General features: G+C 43.5%; 1 protein-coding gene across 1 annotated transcript in view; it reads right to left on the minus strand.

Annotated features, from left to right (window-relative positions):
- Positions 1 to 10,653: 10,653 nt before the first annotated feature.
- Positions 10,654 to 18,170, minus strand: part of MARF1 (meiosis regulator and mRNA stability factor 1) — a 38,468-nt gene continuing 30,951 nt past the window's right edge. The window contains exons 22-27 of the mRNA XM_044980404.1: positions 17,894 to 18,124; positions 17,505 to 17,717; positions 15,904 to 15,964; positions 15,664 to 15,801; positions 14,106 to 14,276; positions 10,654 to 13,168 (exon numbers count right to left, since the gene is read on the minus strand). Of these exons, the coding sequence (XP_044836339.1) occupies positions 12,933 to 13,168; positions 14,106 to 14,276; positions 15,664 to 15,801; positions 15,904 to 15,964; positions 17,505 to 17,717; positions 17,894 to 18,124 (1,050 nt within the window). The 3' untranslated portion in view covers positions 10,654 to 12,932. The remainder of the gene's footprint in view (positions 13,169 to 14,105; positions 14,277 to 15,663; positions 15,802 to 15,903; positions 15,965 to 17,504; positions 17,718 to 17,893; positions 18,125 to 18,170) is intronic.

Raw genomic sequence — 18,170 nt, forward strand, 5'->3', positions numbered from 1 at the left:
GCATTTAATCCTTTATTGATTGTTAATGTATGTATGTGCAGACAAAGATTGTGATGGGCACATTTTAACAAGTCAACAAAAATGTATGTTGGCTGCAGAAGTCAATTTTTATCCATTTCAATCTGTAGCCCTAATATGTTAATAAATAAACTATTAGTTGTGCTTTGATAGCATTTTCCATGCAAAGATTGCAAATAGCTACAGGCCTGATTCTACAAAAATCAAAGGATATGCACTCTACAGTGATGAGGGTCAGAAGTACAGTAACTCCCCACTTAACGTCCTCTTGCTTAATGTTGTTTCCATCTTAAGTCCCTGCTCAATTACAGAACATGCTCCATTTAAAGTTGTGCAATGCTTCAATGTCGTTTGGCTGCCTGCTTTGTCCACAGCTGGCAGCTCACCATCAGCTCCCCTATACTCCCGCTGCCCCACAGCACCTCCCGCCCGCAGACCCTCAGATCAGCGCCTTCCCCCCCCTTCCCCACCTCCTGCCCATGGCAATCAGCTGGCTTGCCATGGTCAGGAGGCAGGGGAGGGCGGGGGAGCCTGCACGCCATGTCCTCACTCCTCCCCACTCCCTCCTGAACGCTGCAAGCCAGCTGATTGCCGCAGACAGGAGGCAGGGGAGGGAGAGGGGAGGAGCGTGGATGTGGCGTGCAGAGTAAAGGGGGAGGGGGGGAAGAAGAGGAGGGTTAAGGGTGGGAGCTTGGGGGAAGAGGTGGCGTGGGCGGGCCGAAGGTTGAGCCCCCACCCCCACCCCTGGTGCTCGCAGAGTAGGGGAAGCTGCTGCTGTGCAATGTGCTTCTCCTAGCCTACAGCACCTCCAGCCTCCTTGCCTGCCTCATTGTCTCCAGTGCCAGTGGGCTGTGCCTGTGTGGGGTAAGGTGTGGGCACCTCCCAACTATAGTACTGTACTGTATGGCAAAAAAAAAAATTTCCCTGGAACCTAACCCCCCCCCCATTTACATTCATTCTTATGGGGAAATTGGATTCGCTTAACATCGTTTCACTTAAAGTTGCACTTTTCAGGAATATAACTACAATGTTAAGTGAGGAGTTACTGTAATGAAAGAAATATATTTATGTGACTAAGGGATACTGGTGTAAGCTTTGCGTTACAGGTAAGCTGTTATTCCTATTTTGCAGATAGATAAACTGAGGCACAGAGGTTAAGTGGCTTGTCTAAGGTCACACAGAAAGTAACTGACAAAGATGGAACCAGAACCCAGGAGTTCTAGATCCTAGTTTCCTTTGCTACCTACCAGAACACATACACAATGCACAGGGAAATTGATGAATCAGTTGCCATCTGCATGAAGCACTTTACACATGGAGCTGGAAACTTGGCATACTAGCCCCATCAGTTCTCTTTTGCAGTCATCTCAGTCTGCAAACAACTTTGTGCTGAAGCGTTTCTGTGCTTAGTCACATGCTGCCCAATGGGAGGGAATGTGAGAAAGGCTGCACTATGTGAACCTGTGAGATGTGTGGCAAAACCTAATTAAATAATTGCTGTTTTGTGGATGGCTTCATTTTAGGGTTTTGGCTTCCTAGGTGATTGCTGCTTTAGCTAATTGCAGAGCAGCTCGTGAAACCTCAAGCCAGCAGAGAGATGATTGTAGCTAATTCCAAATTCATTGTGAGTTAAAGACCTCGTTCTACCTACATTGGTGACAAAATAGTATGTATTCTTTTATCGCTTTTTGCACAAAACAGATCTCCTGGCTGGATTCCTTTTTTGTATGCCATTTTAGTTCAAAAAGGCTGATTTGAAATTTCTATGCCTACAGCATAGCATATGCTAATACTCTTTGAGAGCTATATGAATAGTCTGAATTGACTTGGACGTTGTATTGTTGTAACCCCTGTGATACTGAACAAGGCACTAGTTCAATGTGGCACCATCAAAACAGATGACATATGCACCAAACAGCCACAAGAATACTGTGTGCAGATCTGGAAGCCCCATATAATATTTGAAATTGGAAAAGGTACAGAGAAGGGCAACTAAAATGATTAAGGGCACGGAACAGTTTACCTCTGAGGAGAGATTAAAAAGACTGGGGGAATTTGATAGTGGTCTATAAAATCTTGACTAGTGTGGAGAAAGTGAATAAGGAAGTGTTATTTACCCTTCACATAAAACAAAAACTAGGGATCGCCCAATGAAATTAATAGGCAGCAGGTTTAAAACAAACAAAAGGAAGTACTTCTTCACACAACGCACAATCAACCTGTGGAACTCTTTGCCAGGCGATGTTGTGAAGGCCAAAACCATAACAGGGTTAAAAAAAGAACTAGATATATTCAAGGAGGCTAGGTCCATCAATGGCTATTAGCCAGGATGGGCAGGGATGCTATACAATGCTCTGAGTGTTCCTACCATCTGTTTGCCAAAAGCTGGGAATGGATGACAGGGAATGGATCACTTGATGACTGCCTATTCTGTTCATTCCCTCTGATGCACCTGGCATTGGCCACTGTTGGAAGACAGGATACTAGGCTAGATGGACTATTGGTCTGTCCCAGTATAGCTGTTTTTATATTCTATTTTTATATTCAATTGTCAGCTCAGAACTGGTCTGTAGCAGCTGATGTTTCTCCTCCTCCCAACTCCCTGAAATCATGGCCGAAAAACTTCTTTGCTTCTGCTCAAGGTCAGGGCTAGGAAAGGCTGTCTTAAAAATCTTTAGGGCAGACAATTAGCCATACAGGGTTGCAGCCTGGAGTATTCACTCAAAAATCTTGATTGGTGAAAATGACTAGTTTTGATGGAACTATTTTGAAAACTCTACTTGGACCACTGGGATCAAAGACTAGAAGGCCACTTCAAAGGTGTCACTGAAGTGCTTGTGTCTTGAGCTAGAGAAACCATCCATAAACTAAGTTGTTGAGTACCAGGACCAAGTACAGTCTCCCGACTAACACCGCTGAAATAGAAAGCATGGCCCAGGGATACAAACCAGTTCTACATATGAATCCTTTTTAAGGGTAGGAAGGTTATTCTTATTCAGAAGTCCTTAGCTGTTCTCATGGAGTGATCAACAATCCTACAAGTTGGAAAGCATGATCTACCAGGAACAGGACTTTTCCATGTCTATCTTCTTGCCAAGAATTGTTCGCAAGAGGACATTTTCTAATAGCTTTGCCTAATTGTATGATTTCCAAGTGATGGATCTTCAAAAGCCTAAGATCTCACTTTCATGAATTTTTTTTCTGATATTCAGCTTAATATTCCCTCTCTCACCTTAATTCTTACTACCCCAATAAAACTGCCACATACCCCACCTAAAACTTCTCTGTTCTTCCTTATTTGTAGATTTTTGTCTTCCCTTTAGTTATCTTAGCCCATGATTAGAACTAAGCAAATATTTAACTTTTTGGTTTGGTGGCCATACTGATTCCTACCTCCCACCCCCTAACAAAAAAACAAACACACACCCCATTTAGTTGAAAACTGAAAGTGAGGATTGTTTTTTTTTTGTTTTTCTTGATAAAATTAAAAATTGGAAAAAAATTGTTTTGGGTTTAATTAAATGTTTTGCTAAACCAGAAAATTGAGAAGGGTTTATTTTGTTTTGTTGTGTTGTGTTTTCAGGTGTTTTTATCTTTTAAAAATTTCGTAAACAAATCTGGCTAAATTTCTAAACAAAACACTATTTTGAAACAAAGTTGAAATGTTTCATTCTGAAAATGTTAAAAACCACCAATTTAATCTTTTAAACTTTTTTTTCATTATTTTATTTGGCCAACATTATTTGCCCCGAAACTGCATTTTTCAGCAAACTTACTATTCAAATGTACAATTTCACCCAGCTCTACCCACAATATAGAAATAGATTTCTTTAACATTTACTCATACGTCAATCTGACTAGCCTCCTAGGTTATTGCTCATCTCTGAATCCCTTCAGTTTATTAACAGGTACATTTTATCTCTATTTTACAGATAAGGAACTAGATGCCAGGGGCGGCTCTAGAAATTCCGCCGCCCCAAGCAGGGCGGCGCGCTGCGCCGCTCACGCCGCCCTTCCCCGGTCCCGCGGCCGGGGCAGAAGTGGCTGCGGCCGGCCCCATGATCCCGCGGCTCCGGTGGAGCATCTGCAGGCATGCCTGCGGGAGCTCCGTCCGAGCCGCGGGACCAGCGCACCCGCCGCAGTCATGCCTGCGGGAGCTCAAGTGGAGCCGCGGGAAGAGGGGACCCTCCGCAGTCATGCCTGCGGCAGGTCCGCTCGTCCCGGAGCTCCGGTGGACCTCCCGCAGGCATGACTGCGGAAGGTCCGCCGGAGCCAAATGCCGCCCTGCCCCGACAATGCCGCCCCACACGCCTGCTTGGTGCGCTGGGGTCTGGAGCTGGCCCTGCTAGATGCAGATATATTAAGCCACTTACCCAAAGCCTGTAGCAGTCAAATAGCACAACAGAAGTCTTTGGCAGTCAGAAATATTGCACAAGTCTTGTGACTCCTAGTCCTAATGCTTAATGCTCGAAGTCCAGTATCCTAATCCTCACTTGGAGATCCTGGGGCCTAACTCACCCCTGGTCCTCTGTTTGAGGCAAAGATTAATGAGAGGTTCCTGTTCAGTGTGGTAGCAGCGCACTGGACTCCCACCAACATAAAATCACCTTTATGAAACACGATTAGTACAGCAAATCTCCTATGTCAAATACTTACAGCTTACCACCACTTTTAGCCAAGCCTACCAAGTGGCTCAAGGAAGGCAAAGCACACCAGCAAGTGCCATTCTTTGCTCAAAGGGTAGAATCAAAGCTCTTTAAGAGACACCATGCAAGGTCCTAACATTATAACCGTAACATTCTATTAGTGGCAATGAACAAACTGCATCAAGAAAAGGGAAGAAAAAACTTTTTTGCCTGGAACTGCAATGGGTGCTTCTGGCCTCAATGAAACTATCTAACCCTCCATGCCCAATGGGGAGCATCTGGCACTGGCAACCCTTAAACTGACTAGTCATAAGACAGACACTGCTCTCACAAACCACCCATGCCAGTGGGCGATCCTCCAGAGAGGTGGCCTGAGTGGCTCATCCAATAAATCAAAGTGTGCAACATTACTATAATACAATAGCATTTATAGTAAAGAAAACTGGCAATACATACACTTGGCACTATAGAGCAACCCAAGTTCTAAAGCATTTCTCTCTCTGTACTTATATATCCGTATCACATTAACAACTGTGGTACACATGAAAAAAACGGCCATCAAATGATGAAAATGCATCTTAAATCTTTCTGCCAGGTACTCTCAGCAGCAAAAGGGCCAGGTTCCTTCTGAGGAGTTTAACACTGGCTCAGGCTCCCACCCTGAAACCTGGGAAACTATATATACACACACACCACCCTAGCCTAGGCACCCTTTATGGGCAATACTCCCCCATTCACAAGCACTGCGTCCAGGGGTTTAAAACAAAGAGAATGTATTGGGGGCAGGGGTGTGTGGGGGGACAACAGAATAAACTTAGGAAAGCCAACAATTAATAAATTAACAGCACCTATTAGATAAGTCTCCCCCGCCCAGGGCATCCTAAGAACAGTCCCAGCCTCAATCCCCCTCTTGCAGTGGTGGGAGGCTAATGCATTCTAGACACTTCCCTCCTCCCCAGTTCTCCACTCACGGTTTGCAGATCAGGGCTAGAGAAGTCCAAGGATTCTGGCAGGTCCAAGGATTTGGCAGCTGACTGGGATGCTCCAGAGGCTCCACCACCTAACCCGGCTGAAGCGATGTCAGCTTTGAGTGCTGGGTAGGGAGGCCTGCAGCGGAGTCCCTCAGGCAGGCTGCTGCTCTCTGCAGGTTCAGTCCGTTACCTCAGTGTTGTCACCGGTCTCAGTGCCGCCTCAGCTCAGCCCAGCCGCTTGCCTCAAATTCACCTCAGCTCAGCCCAGCCCGTTGCCTCAAATCTGCTTCAGCTCCCCAGTCTATTGCCTCAAATCCCACTCAGCTCAGCGCCTCAGATCCACCTCAGCTGAGCCCATTGCCTCAGATCCGCCGCAGCTCAGTCTGCTACCTCCAAGCTATTCACTGTCTTGAAGCTGCCTGTGCGCCAAGCCTTTAGAGAGGGATCAGAGGTAGAAAGGATTCTTAAAGGCCTTACCACCAGAAAGGCACTCTCCCAGCACAAGGCAGGAGCCACTTTTCCTTGTAGCCCAGGCTCCTGCCCAACTATACCTGCCTGCAGTGTTGGCCACGGAGACCCCTGACACCAGGGGTTGTTCTCTTGTCCTGTCATTTCCACAGTTGACAATAGCATTTATTGCCCCCCAAACTCAAACATTTAACTGCCTTTTAATCAGAGTTCTCCCAACTGTCATGTAAGGCCTGGCTCATGCGGTCATTTCCCCATGCCAACCAACAGATGCCAGCAGAGAGCTCCCCAGTCCACATAGAGTTCTCATGCAGCTCTAGGCCGCTCTTCTCCCTATTCACCAACAGGTGTCAATAGTGAGGTCTCTACCGTCTAGGGCAGGGGTCGGCAACCTACGGCACGTATGCCAAAGGTTGCACGCGAGCTGATTTTTGATGGCACATGGGGCAGGCTGAGCCTCTCATCCTGCTGCCGCTCTGGGGTTCCCGCTGCTGGCCCCTTGCCAGCCGGGGTCCTGCCACCGGTCCCACTCAGCACCCACTGCCGGCCTGGGTGAAGGAACCCCAGGCTGGCAGTGGGCTGAGACCCCGGCTGGCAGGAGCCGGCAGCTGAAACCCCAGAGGGGGGCTGGCGGAGACACTCAGCCCACCCCTGAAACCCCAGAGCTGGGCGGGCTGACCCGTTCAGCCCGTTGCCGCTCTGGGGTACCGGCTGCTGGCCCCTTACCAGCCAGGGTCCCCACCGCAGCCCCACTCACCTTGCTTCCAGTTGGAGTTCCAGCGCAGGCTCCCTGCAAGACAGGGTCCAGGCTTCCGGCCCTGCTCAGCCCTACCAGCCGCCAGTTCCTCACCTCAGCTGCAGATCTGGGGTTCCAGCCGCTGACCTCCTGCCAGCCGGTTATCAACTTACAACTCAGAAGCCTGTGTGCAGCTTAAAGTATCTAAATACGTGCCACCAGACACTGGAAAACTCAGCAAGGAAAAGCAAGGGCAAGGATCACACTAAACTAATAAGATCTGCATTTTAATTTAATTTTAAATAAAGCTTCTGAAACATTTTGAAAACCTTGTTTAATTTACATATAACAGTAGTTTGGTTATATATTATAGACTTATAGAGAGACCTTCTGAAAAACGTTAAAATGTATTACCGGCACATGAAGCCCTAAATTACAGTGTATACATGAAGACTCGGCAAACCACTGCTGAAAGGTTGCCGACCCCTGGTCTAGGGCTTCAGGCCACAGGGCTCACAGAGCATTAAATGGTGCTCCAGTATTTGTCTGGGAATCATTAAAATATTATTGTGAGAAATTACTGTGGAAAAATAGTAAGTTCAGAAATGACTACGTCTGCAGATTTGTCAGTGTTTTAGGCAACAAGTCTAGTGCACTGTGCTATGTATTCATAAAATACTGACCCCATGGTATGTTGGAAACGTTTTGGTATGTGCAAATGACATCAAGTCAATCTGAGGTCCAGTTTTGAATAAAGTCACCTGATTAAGAGGGTGAAGCCTGCACTCTTGTCGTAAGGAGAGTTTTTCAAGAGCATAAAGGGGAGTTAAGCACCTAACTTGCCTTTTAAAAAAAAGAAATCTCCCCCCACATCTCCTAGGAAGGACCTTTATAGTCTAAGGGAAGAGTTGAAGGCAAGTACAAAACCCCCACAGGACTGTGCAAAATATATTACAAATGCCACACACATGATTTAGGTTAAAATTTGTCTTATGAATTTAGCTCTGTGACTAACTTCAGGAGATAAGAAATAATTTGACCAGACCATGAGCATGCAGCATACAGGATTATCACCTACAGAGTGATTATCAATAAAGTGGCAGTGACACCACCACATATAATTAAAAATGCATCCAAATCTTTTTTATATGTTGCCATGGAGTATCCAAAATTATATTTTGGTTAGTCTTGAGGGCAATATTTGGCCAGGCAAAATGAGGTTTAACCCTCAACTTGATGGTATTTCTCTGCTGGTCTATAATGCAATAACTTTTGAGCAGCATATCCAATCAATTAAAATGTCAGGGAATGTTCTAGGCATCAGTGGACACAATCCTGTTATTTTTTTGTGCAACTCTGAACACCGGAAAAGCCCAAGTCAGAGGAATATTATGGCTCCCTGACTTTGATGCTTCAGAAGAGGAATCTCTCTGCCCTGCTGCCTACATGAGAGGCAGCAGCTTAACTTGTCATGGGGGAAATTTCTGTGACCTGGAGTCTACCAGAAATAAGGACTTACAGGGAGGAACAAGGGACTAAGGGAAGAAGGCAAAAAGAGTAAGGGGGTGGGGGGAGAAAGGAGGAACAGCAGGAAGCAGAGGGATGGGAAAGTAGTAGTGGAGAAAGTAGCATGCTGAGGAGACAGTGGAGGTAGAAAAGGTAGGGAGCTGGAGAGAACCTGGTAGCAATAGTGATGGGGGAAGCAAGGCCCTGGGGGAAAGGCAGGGTGCTAATGCTGAGGGGAGCAGGAACCCAGGGAGCACATGGACTTAGTGATGAGGGGAAAGCAGGGAGTAGAGGGGTGATGAAGAAAGCAAGGATGGTTTGGGGGTGGGAAGATAGGGAAGGGAAAGCAAGTACCCTGGTGGGAAAATGAAGATTGGGAGAGCGAATACAGAGACCTTGCATGAGGGACAGGAGGGAGTTGCGGGGGGGGAGGGTGTCCCTTAAATAAAGGGACATGGGAGAGTGACACAGGGATCTTGTGAGGGGAGGAAATAGAGGAATGCAATGAGCCCGTGGGTGTTTACGATGCACTCAGCCTACAGAAACAATGAAGCTTTAAACCCTCCCCCCCACTCCCCCCAATACCTCTCCTTCCCAGAGGGAGGAATTTCATGATCAACTGTGTATTGAGCACCAGATACTTACTTTCAGGTGTAAATTTGTGATTTTGCATCCCGCTGTGCTTTGGTGTTCTTCATTTAGGAACCAGATTTCACTCTCAAATCCTTCCCCGCTACCTCTTTGCATTTTCAACCCTCCCCCCAAATAGTAGTCAAACAGGAACAAAAAGTTACATGAAACCAAAGACGAAAACCTACTCCACATTACACCTTATACTCTTGTAAGATGTAAGGTGGGCAAACCTAGCAATTTATATTTCTCAAACACTTCCAATTGCTCGCTTAATTATTAAATTTATAGCCTACTGATTTATACAAACTGAGATTCTATGAAAAGACTTATTTACAAGAAATGATAGGGTGACAAGAGGAAAATGAAACAAGAGAAATGGTTAAAACAAGATAAAGTAAAACCAAAAAAAAAAAATCAACATTTGTCTGCTGAAGTTAAGTTACATGTTAAGCTGTAACCATGATTTTATTTGTGCACACAGTGGGAACTTGCACAACTAAAAAAAAGGTAGGGCTGCCAACTGTCTAATCACACAAACCCAAACACCCTTGCCCTGCCTCTTCCAAGGCCCTGCCTCCCCTCCATGACTTGCTCTCCCCCACCCTCACTCACTTTCACCAGGCTGGGGCAGGGGCGCAGGCTCTGAGATGGGGCTGAGGGGTTCAGAGGGTGGGAGGGGGCTCTGGGCTGAGCCTGGGGCAGGGGTTTGAGGTGGAGAAAGGGGTGCAAGCTCTGGGAGGGAGTTCAGGTGCTGGACAGGGCTCAGGGCTGGGGCGGGGGTGAGGGCTCTGGAAGGGGACTCAGGGCTGGCAGTTGTGGTGGGGGCTCTGGCTGGGTGGCACCTGGGAGCCCCCTGCCCTCTCCCGCCACGGGCAGCAGGGATGTGCCAGCCACTTCCGGGAGCTGTGCAGAGCCTGGGCAGGTAGGGAGCCTGCCTTAGCCCCACTCCACTGCCAGATTTTTAGTGGCCTAAAATCTTCCCATTTGGCTTCAGTAGCCTCTGGGAGATGGTTTTGCCATGAGTCTCCTGGAATCAGACTGAGAGGGTTGTCAACCCTTAAAAAAAAAAAAAAAAAAATGGAGGGTGTGTGATTGTAATTATGGAACAGCGGTTGCAGTTTTCATTAAACTACAACAACAGTTCTAGAGAATCCTTTTGCTTCTACCCACCTTCATTTCTCCCCCATTTAAAAGCAATAATTTATGGCATTCATCTTGTTTACCTGGGTATTGTATACAAGTTCTCCATTAATCTTAAATTAAGTAGCTGCAACTAAAATTGCTCACTTTCCTATTAAAGTAGTGCTTATTCATTCAGGACCTATTATGTATATGAAGCAGCTTTTGTGCCAATAGCATATAAAACACTTGCGGAGGTTTCATTAAAAGAAACACATTTTTTAAAAATCCAGACTAGTAAAATGTCAAGACTTCTGGTATGCTGATCCAACTCTTCAAAAACTGCACAAGGAATATATTTATATCTAATTTGCATAATTAGAATTTTAAAGAATTTCATGGGAAGGTTTGCTGTTGGTTTTAATCTGGGTTTTTACAGAACAAACGTTTTACTGCTTTACTTTGCCGGGATGACTGAACTTGGTGAGAGTGGGGGAAAAAGTAGTAAACAAGAATTCTAAGATATCTATCTGTTCTTAGGTAAATAAGGCAAGAGTTATATGCTTGCTTGAAAATTTTATTGACACAACCGTTTGGTCCCAACACACAAAACAGCACTTGAGCCACAAAAGAAAGTGTCTAACAAAATAGACAGCTATGAAAAACATTTTTCTTCCCCCTCCCACCCCGAGAAGATATAGTGCACATAAGTTGAGGGCTTCAATGACACTTTTTTTTTTTAAACAGACATGAATCTAAATTAGTACAATTAATTTGTAAATTAAAGAATATCATGGTCCTAATTGTTCTGAATCAGTAAGTCACATCATTCAATTAACCTCTGGATAAAAAAATATATTGCAATTCAATTGGCTATTTTGTTACTCTATGAACACAACTTCCCCAAAATGTATTCTAATTACTTTCAAACAGCAATTTAATCAGAATTACACATGAATCAAAATATGTATATATATGCTGACCTCCATAAATGGTATAACCACCACATTCACATAAACATAGTACAGAGTTGTACCTCAATTTTTCCTCTATAGCATCAATCATTTGGTTTACTTAGCACTCTGGATGACTTGTAATTGTATCTCATGAAAATATAGATTTTACAATTTTTTGCACACATTACTGAAACAAAGATCTAAATGATCACTGTTAACCTTACAAAATCCATGTAAGGTGATAGCAGATGTATTACATTTAACTCATGAAATTATTAAAAGCATTCTAAAAAAATTTACATTCTGGTTTTGCTTTCTTTAACACTATGTCTGTAGAGGTTTAATAAGGACTCAAACACTGTGCCATAATGCTCAGAAAAACTTCTAAGTGTTTCCCTGTATTCATAATGGCTGTAAGTTTAGTATTGGTAATACTTGGCTATATTTAAAAGATTTTTTAACAAAATCTGACTTGTAAAATTCTGTCTATAGCCATTATTTCGTGGCATTTTCAACTGCTGGCTATGAAATCTGAGCCCACTTTCCATCTCTCCTGTACATTACAAAATATAATCCATCTAAAAAAGAAACCATTCAACCAGTGGAAAACCTTAGGTATACGTTCTTTCAATTTTACAGGAAATTTAGTCTGCCTGGCAAATACAACCCATTGTAAATGCCAAGTTTACCCAAAATGGGTATAAAGCCTCACTCACAGGACATTTCAGCCAACTAGAAATAAGGTCATTCCCACTGGTTTACCTCCCTTCCAAAGGCTGGCCTTTCCAAAAGCCAACACAAAATACCACAAAAAACTGAAAAAAGCTTCCAACACTAGAAGTAAATATTAGAATAAAAACAGACACAGTTAAAAGACAATGTGATGAAGAATAAGCTTCCCATTTACCAAACATGCTTAAAAAATAGAAAACAAGGTTAAACAGAATAACCTTGGCATTTCCACATACAGCTGGAACTTTCCTTGCAAGTGGAAATAGCATCAATATCTTCCATCTTATAGCACTTTATATCACCTGCTCTATGATCCATAATTTATGCATTAAATGCATATTTTAGAAATATTGGAATCTTCCTAGTAACCTCATTTCCAGACACAAGAGAGTGTCTTCATTTTACTTTAAACTCATGACACCAAGACAATCTTTTTTCCTTAACCCAATCCATGTCAAACTGGAACTAAACATAAAAGGGAAGCTTAAAACATCCTCAACTTCCTAGAAAGCTCCTCAACGGAACTGAAAGTTTCACAAAACATTTAAAACAAATTTTGCAATAAATCCACATAATCTTCTACAGACATCTTTGCGTGAAAGGAATTACAATGCAATTACAAATCACCAGAAGGTGCACATAACACAAGCTTCCCCTCAGTACAGTCAAAAACCCACCACACTGTCATTCCAATCCAGTAACGGTTAAAATTCCTCAACAGGCTTTTAAAGACAGATCATGCATTTTATTAATACTGTCTGAAACAATCAGTAAGCAACAGCCTATAGAATATATTATGCTACATGTAGGATTACACCACTGATGAGGCTTAAAGAAAATAAAATCCATTCCACTTTAGTTGAGCATATTTTGCTGTAAATGAACACGATTGGTTTGGGGGGGAGGGGGCGGAGTAAAACTTGTTAAGAATAATTTAATGAATACTGGAAGTTTTTTCAAAATAATAAAAATAGTTTGCCCTGCTGACAGCTGTGTTCAGTGTAAAAAGAACAAAATCGTCACAGAATACATCTAAATACAAATTAAGTGACTTCTAGGCCTTCTCATTAAAATACATAAGGGCTACCAAATAGCTATATTTTTGTGCAGAGTCCAACAGTATTTGTCTTTCCCACTAGAAGAAAATTTAAAGCTTGGTTACAGGTGCAAGTGAAAAGTTTGCTGCCAATTTCACTTTGTTTTTGTGTTGCTTTTTGGCTGGGCTGTCCATTGCTTCCTTGCTTAGTTGAGTTTCAGAAGATTGGTAAGGAGGCACTGAAGAATTCTCTGTGGCACTAGATCCCACAGGGCCACAGCTCAAGTTTCCTTTTGCTACTGTGGTAACAATTCTGTTTTTTTCTTCTTCTGTTAGAATCATCATCTCTAAAATAAATACAACAGCTAAATTATTTACAAATATTTTATTTTCAAAATCAGATTAGTTTACAGCTATGCAGGAGAATCATTTGATAAGAGTTCTCTTTGTGCGGAAGTGTGACTAGCAGATTTAAGAACCACGGCACTCTGGTTCAGTTCTCATCTCAGCTGTTAATTTGATATTTGGTTTTGACAATAAATATGTGTCTCGGTTTATCTATCTGTAAAATGGGTCTAATTCACAAACCACAATAACCGTCTCAAATACTTCATGTGAAGTACTGTAAAATTACTGTTAAAGGGCTGCTGGAGGCCGCTAAACTACTGCCATGTGCCACTGTAATGATGACTGCATTTTAATGGATGAGGAAGTGATTCCTGTAAATTCTGCATTTACCTCACAAGAGCACAGTCGATTAATTGATTGTAAAGCACTGACAGCTTCAGATGGAACACCTCCAGATAAGGTGCAATACATAGGAAGCAAATCCACAAAAAGTCAGTGGATCATGATCAGTCATTTGTTTGATGTTTCATTTTCAAATTAAAAAAAAAAAAGTTATCAGTAAAGTCTGATAAGTACCATGTAGGCTAGATCTACACTTAAGGTGAGGTGTAGAGTACAGGCACTACATGTGTCGCTACGTGTCACAGTGAAAGGCTCCAGCAGGAAAAGGTTCTGGCAGAGGGGAGGCAATGGGACACCGCACTGCTAAAAGCAGCAGTGTAGAGAAGGGAGGCACTGCTTAAGCATGTGGAGAGCCATGTAGAGTATATAACCTGGGGACTCAGGCACACAGGGTACTCTACTTGCCTAACCCGTCTCTCACTACATACACTGCTATTTATACTTATTCTAGCTGAGCATGCAGTGTCTACTCTACGTGCCACTGCAAATGTAGACCTAGCTTCCAGATACCTGTCTATGGCTATTAACTCTTACCAGAGAGAGGTGGAGTGCGTTCCTCAAACTGAATGAGGTCTGCAGACTCAAGAATGACTGGATCAGGTCTCAGTTGTGGGGATGGTAGGCAGGAAGGAACTGGTTCACACAAGAGGTCAACAGGTGATGTATTTGTGAGGCAAAGGAGTTCTTGTTCAGTTTGATTAGAAACTGCAAAAATAAAATGATCTTTCAAAATATCACCAATTTTAAATATCTAAATGCCATAGTAAATATATTAATAGCTGATAAATGCCAAGTCTGCAGCAAAAATGCTATACTGACTAAACCCAAACTGAAATTTGTTCAATCCAAAGCCTGACACACACCCCATCCCCTTGTAACATGACCTGACGTTTGTCAAGCTTGGACCAAGAGAGAGAGAGAGAGAGAGAGAGAGAGACAGAGAGACAGAGAGAGACAAGGGAGTAAGTTCTAGAGGAAGAGCCTTTAAGCAAGAAAGTCAGTGTCTGAGTATGGCAGCTATTTCCATGTAGAAATACCAAGCTCCTATCAACCATTGCAAGAGGACATGTTCTCTTAAAGAACTGATCCCTAACCAAGTAAGATGTTAAAGAATGTATTTAACTGCATCTTGAACGAGGCCTGGATGTAAAAGTTGGATGTAGCTATGTCAACCTATCATAGGTGTGAAAAATCCCCACCCCTGACCGACACAGCTATGCTGACCTAACCCCCAGTGTAGGCGCAGCTATGTTGTCAGAAGAATGCTTCCACTGTAGCTCGGGGAGGTAGATAGCCTGCACTGATGGATGGGGTTCATGTCTACACTACAGGGTTATATACCAGCAAAGCTATGGCAATGTAGCTAGGCCAGCATAGTCTCTGTAGTGTAGACATACCCTGAATCAGTAGTGAGTTCAGGGCACATTATCCCACTCCTCACAGAAATAGTCCTAGTAGGTTCCTCCCAACATCAGCTAAAGCTTCTGTCTCAAGAGCCATTCTAGCCAGTAATCCAGCATGGAGGAGACAAAGGAATTGGTAACCATGGCAAGGTCTGTGCAACAAGGCCCAGGCTCCTGGCTACCTGCAGCTGGAAAAAAGACTACACCAACAGAACTACCACTGCTATTAGCAGATGTAGCAGCAGCGAGGGAGAGCTAAAGTTGCAAATCATATGCAAAAAAAGGAAGTACTACAGGGTACAGGTACTCTGCTCGTGGAATCCCCTAGTGGGCCACCATCATTTGCATTTAATTTCACTTTAGCATGTCTTCAACTTCCGTTGAGGCGAAGGGAAGTATGGGAACTCATCTGCAAAAGGTTTTCTGCAACTTGGAAGATCAAACTTCAGGAGTGCACAGAAACAGGCTCCACCTCACATAAAGAGGAATGTATGTCTAAGACTTCTGAGAAAGAAGTCTGATAGCTTTAAACTCCTTACATCACAGAAGTTTACTTCAAATAACTGTCACACAGCTCTTTCCCCAGGCTGCTTTGAATACTAAGTTCCACAGCTCTTTCCACAATACTGCTTTCAGTGTATTTCTCCACAGACTGAAGAACTTTATTATATACATTAAGTTTGCATTACCATTGCTAGGTGTTCCTAGTGTTAATTCCATTGATGCAGTGGATCCTAGAATCTCCATGTGTCCATTACTGTCAGTAAGTTGATTTCCATGATCATCCACATGATCAGCAGGGGAAAAACTGGGTGAGCTAAAACGAGCTTCAAAAAAAGGCAAGTTAATTTGTCTCTGATCACCTCTAAAAAGATACCTGTAAATGTCAGTGTGATAGTTGGCTTATAAAGTTCAATTGGCTTACTTACTTTTCATGTCATTCTTTAGTACTACAATTCTCTTATGCCCATGTCCTTTGATCCAGACCACCTACAAGACAAAAGTACAATGTAACCAGAGTGCACACACCAACCTCAACACCTAATCCATACTACTCCCTACTTCTCACACACTATGAAAAAATTTCTAAAGGAATGCAAGCTAACTCAGACTATTCACATTAGATTGCCCAATTAGAAGTCTTGTCTTGATAAATAAAAAGATGCTAAACAGCACAACAGGATGTCTGAAGCTCATGCATTTTTCAGCCCCATATTTTCAAAACAGACTGGGGTGCTGTTACTGTAAACTGCTCTCCAAAAAGATTTGTTTACTTAAAAAGCTTATGACCAAAATTTTTTTAATATCTTAGAGCAAGGGTGGACAAACTTTTTGGCATGAGGGCCACATCTGGGTATAGAAATTGTATGGCGGGCCATGAATGCTCACAAAATTGGGGGTTGGAGAGCGTGAGGCCTCTGGCTGGGGGTGCAGGCTCTGGGGTGGGGTTGGGGCTGAGGAGTTTGGGGTGCAGGAGGGTGCTCTGGGCTGGGACCGAGGGGTTCAGAGGATGGGAGGGGGAATCACAGCTGAGGCAGGGGGTTGGGGTATGGGAGGTGGTCAGGGGGGCAGGCTCCCGGCAGCGCTTACCTCAAGCAACTCCCAGAAACAGCGTATCCCCCCTCCAGTTCCTATGCGGAAGCAAGGCCAGCAGCTTTGCATGCTGCCCTGTCTGCAGGTGCCACCCCTGCAGTTCCCATTGGCTGCGGTTCCCGGCCAATAGGACCTGCAGGGGCAATGCTTGGCATGGAGGCAGTGTGCAGAGCCCCCTGGCTGCCCCTACTTGGAGTCGGGGGGGGGCGGGGGAGAACGTGCTGCTGCTTCCAGGAGCTGTGTGGAGTAGGGCAAGACCCCAACCCCGCTCCCCAGCTGGAGCAGGGCAAGCCCTAACCCCACTTCGCAGTGGGAACTCGAGGGCCAGATTAAAACATCTGGAGGGCCGGATGTGGCCCCTGGGCTGTAGTTTGCCCACCTCTGTCTTAGAGTGTATAAACCAACTGGCTGACATCTGTGATTCCACACTAAAATTCAAATATGTGTCATTCCCATGGCTTATAGATTAGTTGTAAGGGTTCAAAGTTACATGGCTACTGGGACATTATGAGGTAAACCTAGCACAATAAATATGCAACTCAGCAACTGCAATACATTGTTTCTCTTTAGCAACTATATGAAGAGTCAGTTCTCACATGGTGAATGATAACAACATTTTTGATCCATAAAGGAGTGGGGGTTTCATGGAGTTTTTACTGCATTTTTATTTACATATGCATTCATTTGATTCAAACAATGAATACACTGAGTAAATATGGCTCTGTTGACTGGTCCAGTTCAGCAAAATTGAGATTGTTAAAATATGTAACATGTCTAGTATGAATTTCCTTGTAACTATAGCAGCAGATCATACAGAGCATGAAGCAGAATTTCAGTTGCATAATGTATTTAAATTAAATGCTCTAAGAAACTGTTTACTGAAGCCATTCAGGAATCTTAAATTAAGATTATGATGCAGTAATAAAGTTCTTCAGACCTGTGGAATTGCTCCCAAGAGCTCTTCTAGACTATTATAGCCATATATTTTGGGCTGCAACACTTCTCCTGTATATTTGCTATATGCTGTTGGGAACTCGTGAAGGAAGATCTGCTGGTAGTGGTACGTGTGAAGCAAGGACCTCACATTCTTTGCAAACAAATATAGATTTGTAAGTTTCACATATTCTTCTGCCACATCATTGGTAAAAACCTGCACAAAAGCAAAGAAATGTCACCATACAAACTTATGCTTCTACTAGTCACAGTAATATTCTTTGAAAATACAAGGAAGCACCACATACTGTAACACAACTAAAGCCAAATAACGTGAATAAGTTTCAAGTATGGTTCTAAAATCCAAATCAGCCATCCTAGTAGTTTCCATACCTCAACCAAGTAAGGCAGACTCTTCAGGAGTTCAGTTAAGGTCATAAATCCATATTCACATGGATTAAGGGGAGCACTGTGGATAGTTTCATAATGCCTTTTAAGCTCATCAACGGAAAGAAAGGCAGTTTCATCCCAAGACATCATCAATACCAGTAGTTGTGCAGTCAGAGTACGTAGAGACTTTCTATTTATCAGCTGAATCTGTTTACCAGATTCTGTGTCAGCAACCTGAAGAAGTTTGATGTTAAAAAACAGAAGAAAAATGAATAAGTCG

Source organism: Mauremys mutica, chromosome 11 (assembly GCF_020497125.1).
Source record: "Mauremys mutica isolate MM-2020 ecotype Southern chromosome 11, ASM2049712v1, whole genome shotgun sequence".
Taxonomy (NCBI): domain Eukaryota; kingdom Metazoa; phylum Chordata; order Testudines; family Geoemydidae; genus Mauremys; species Mauremys mutica.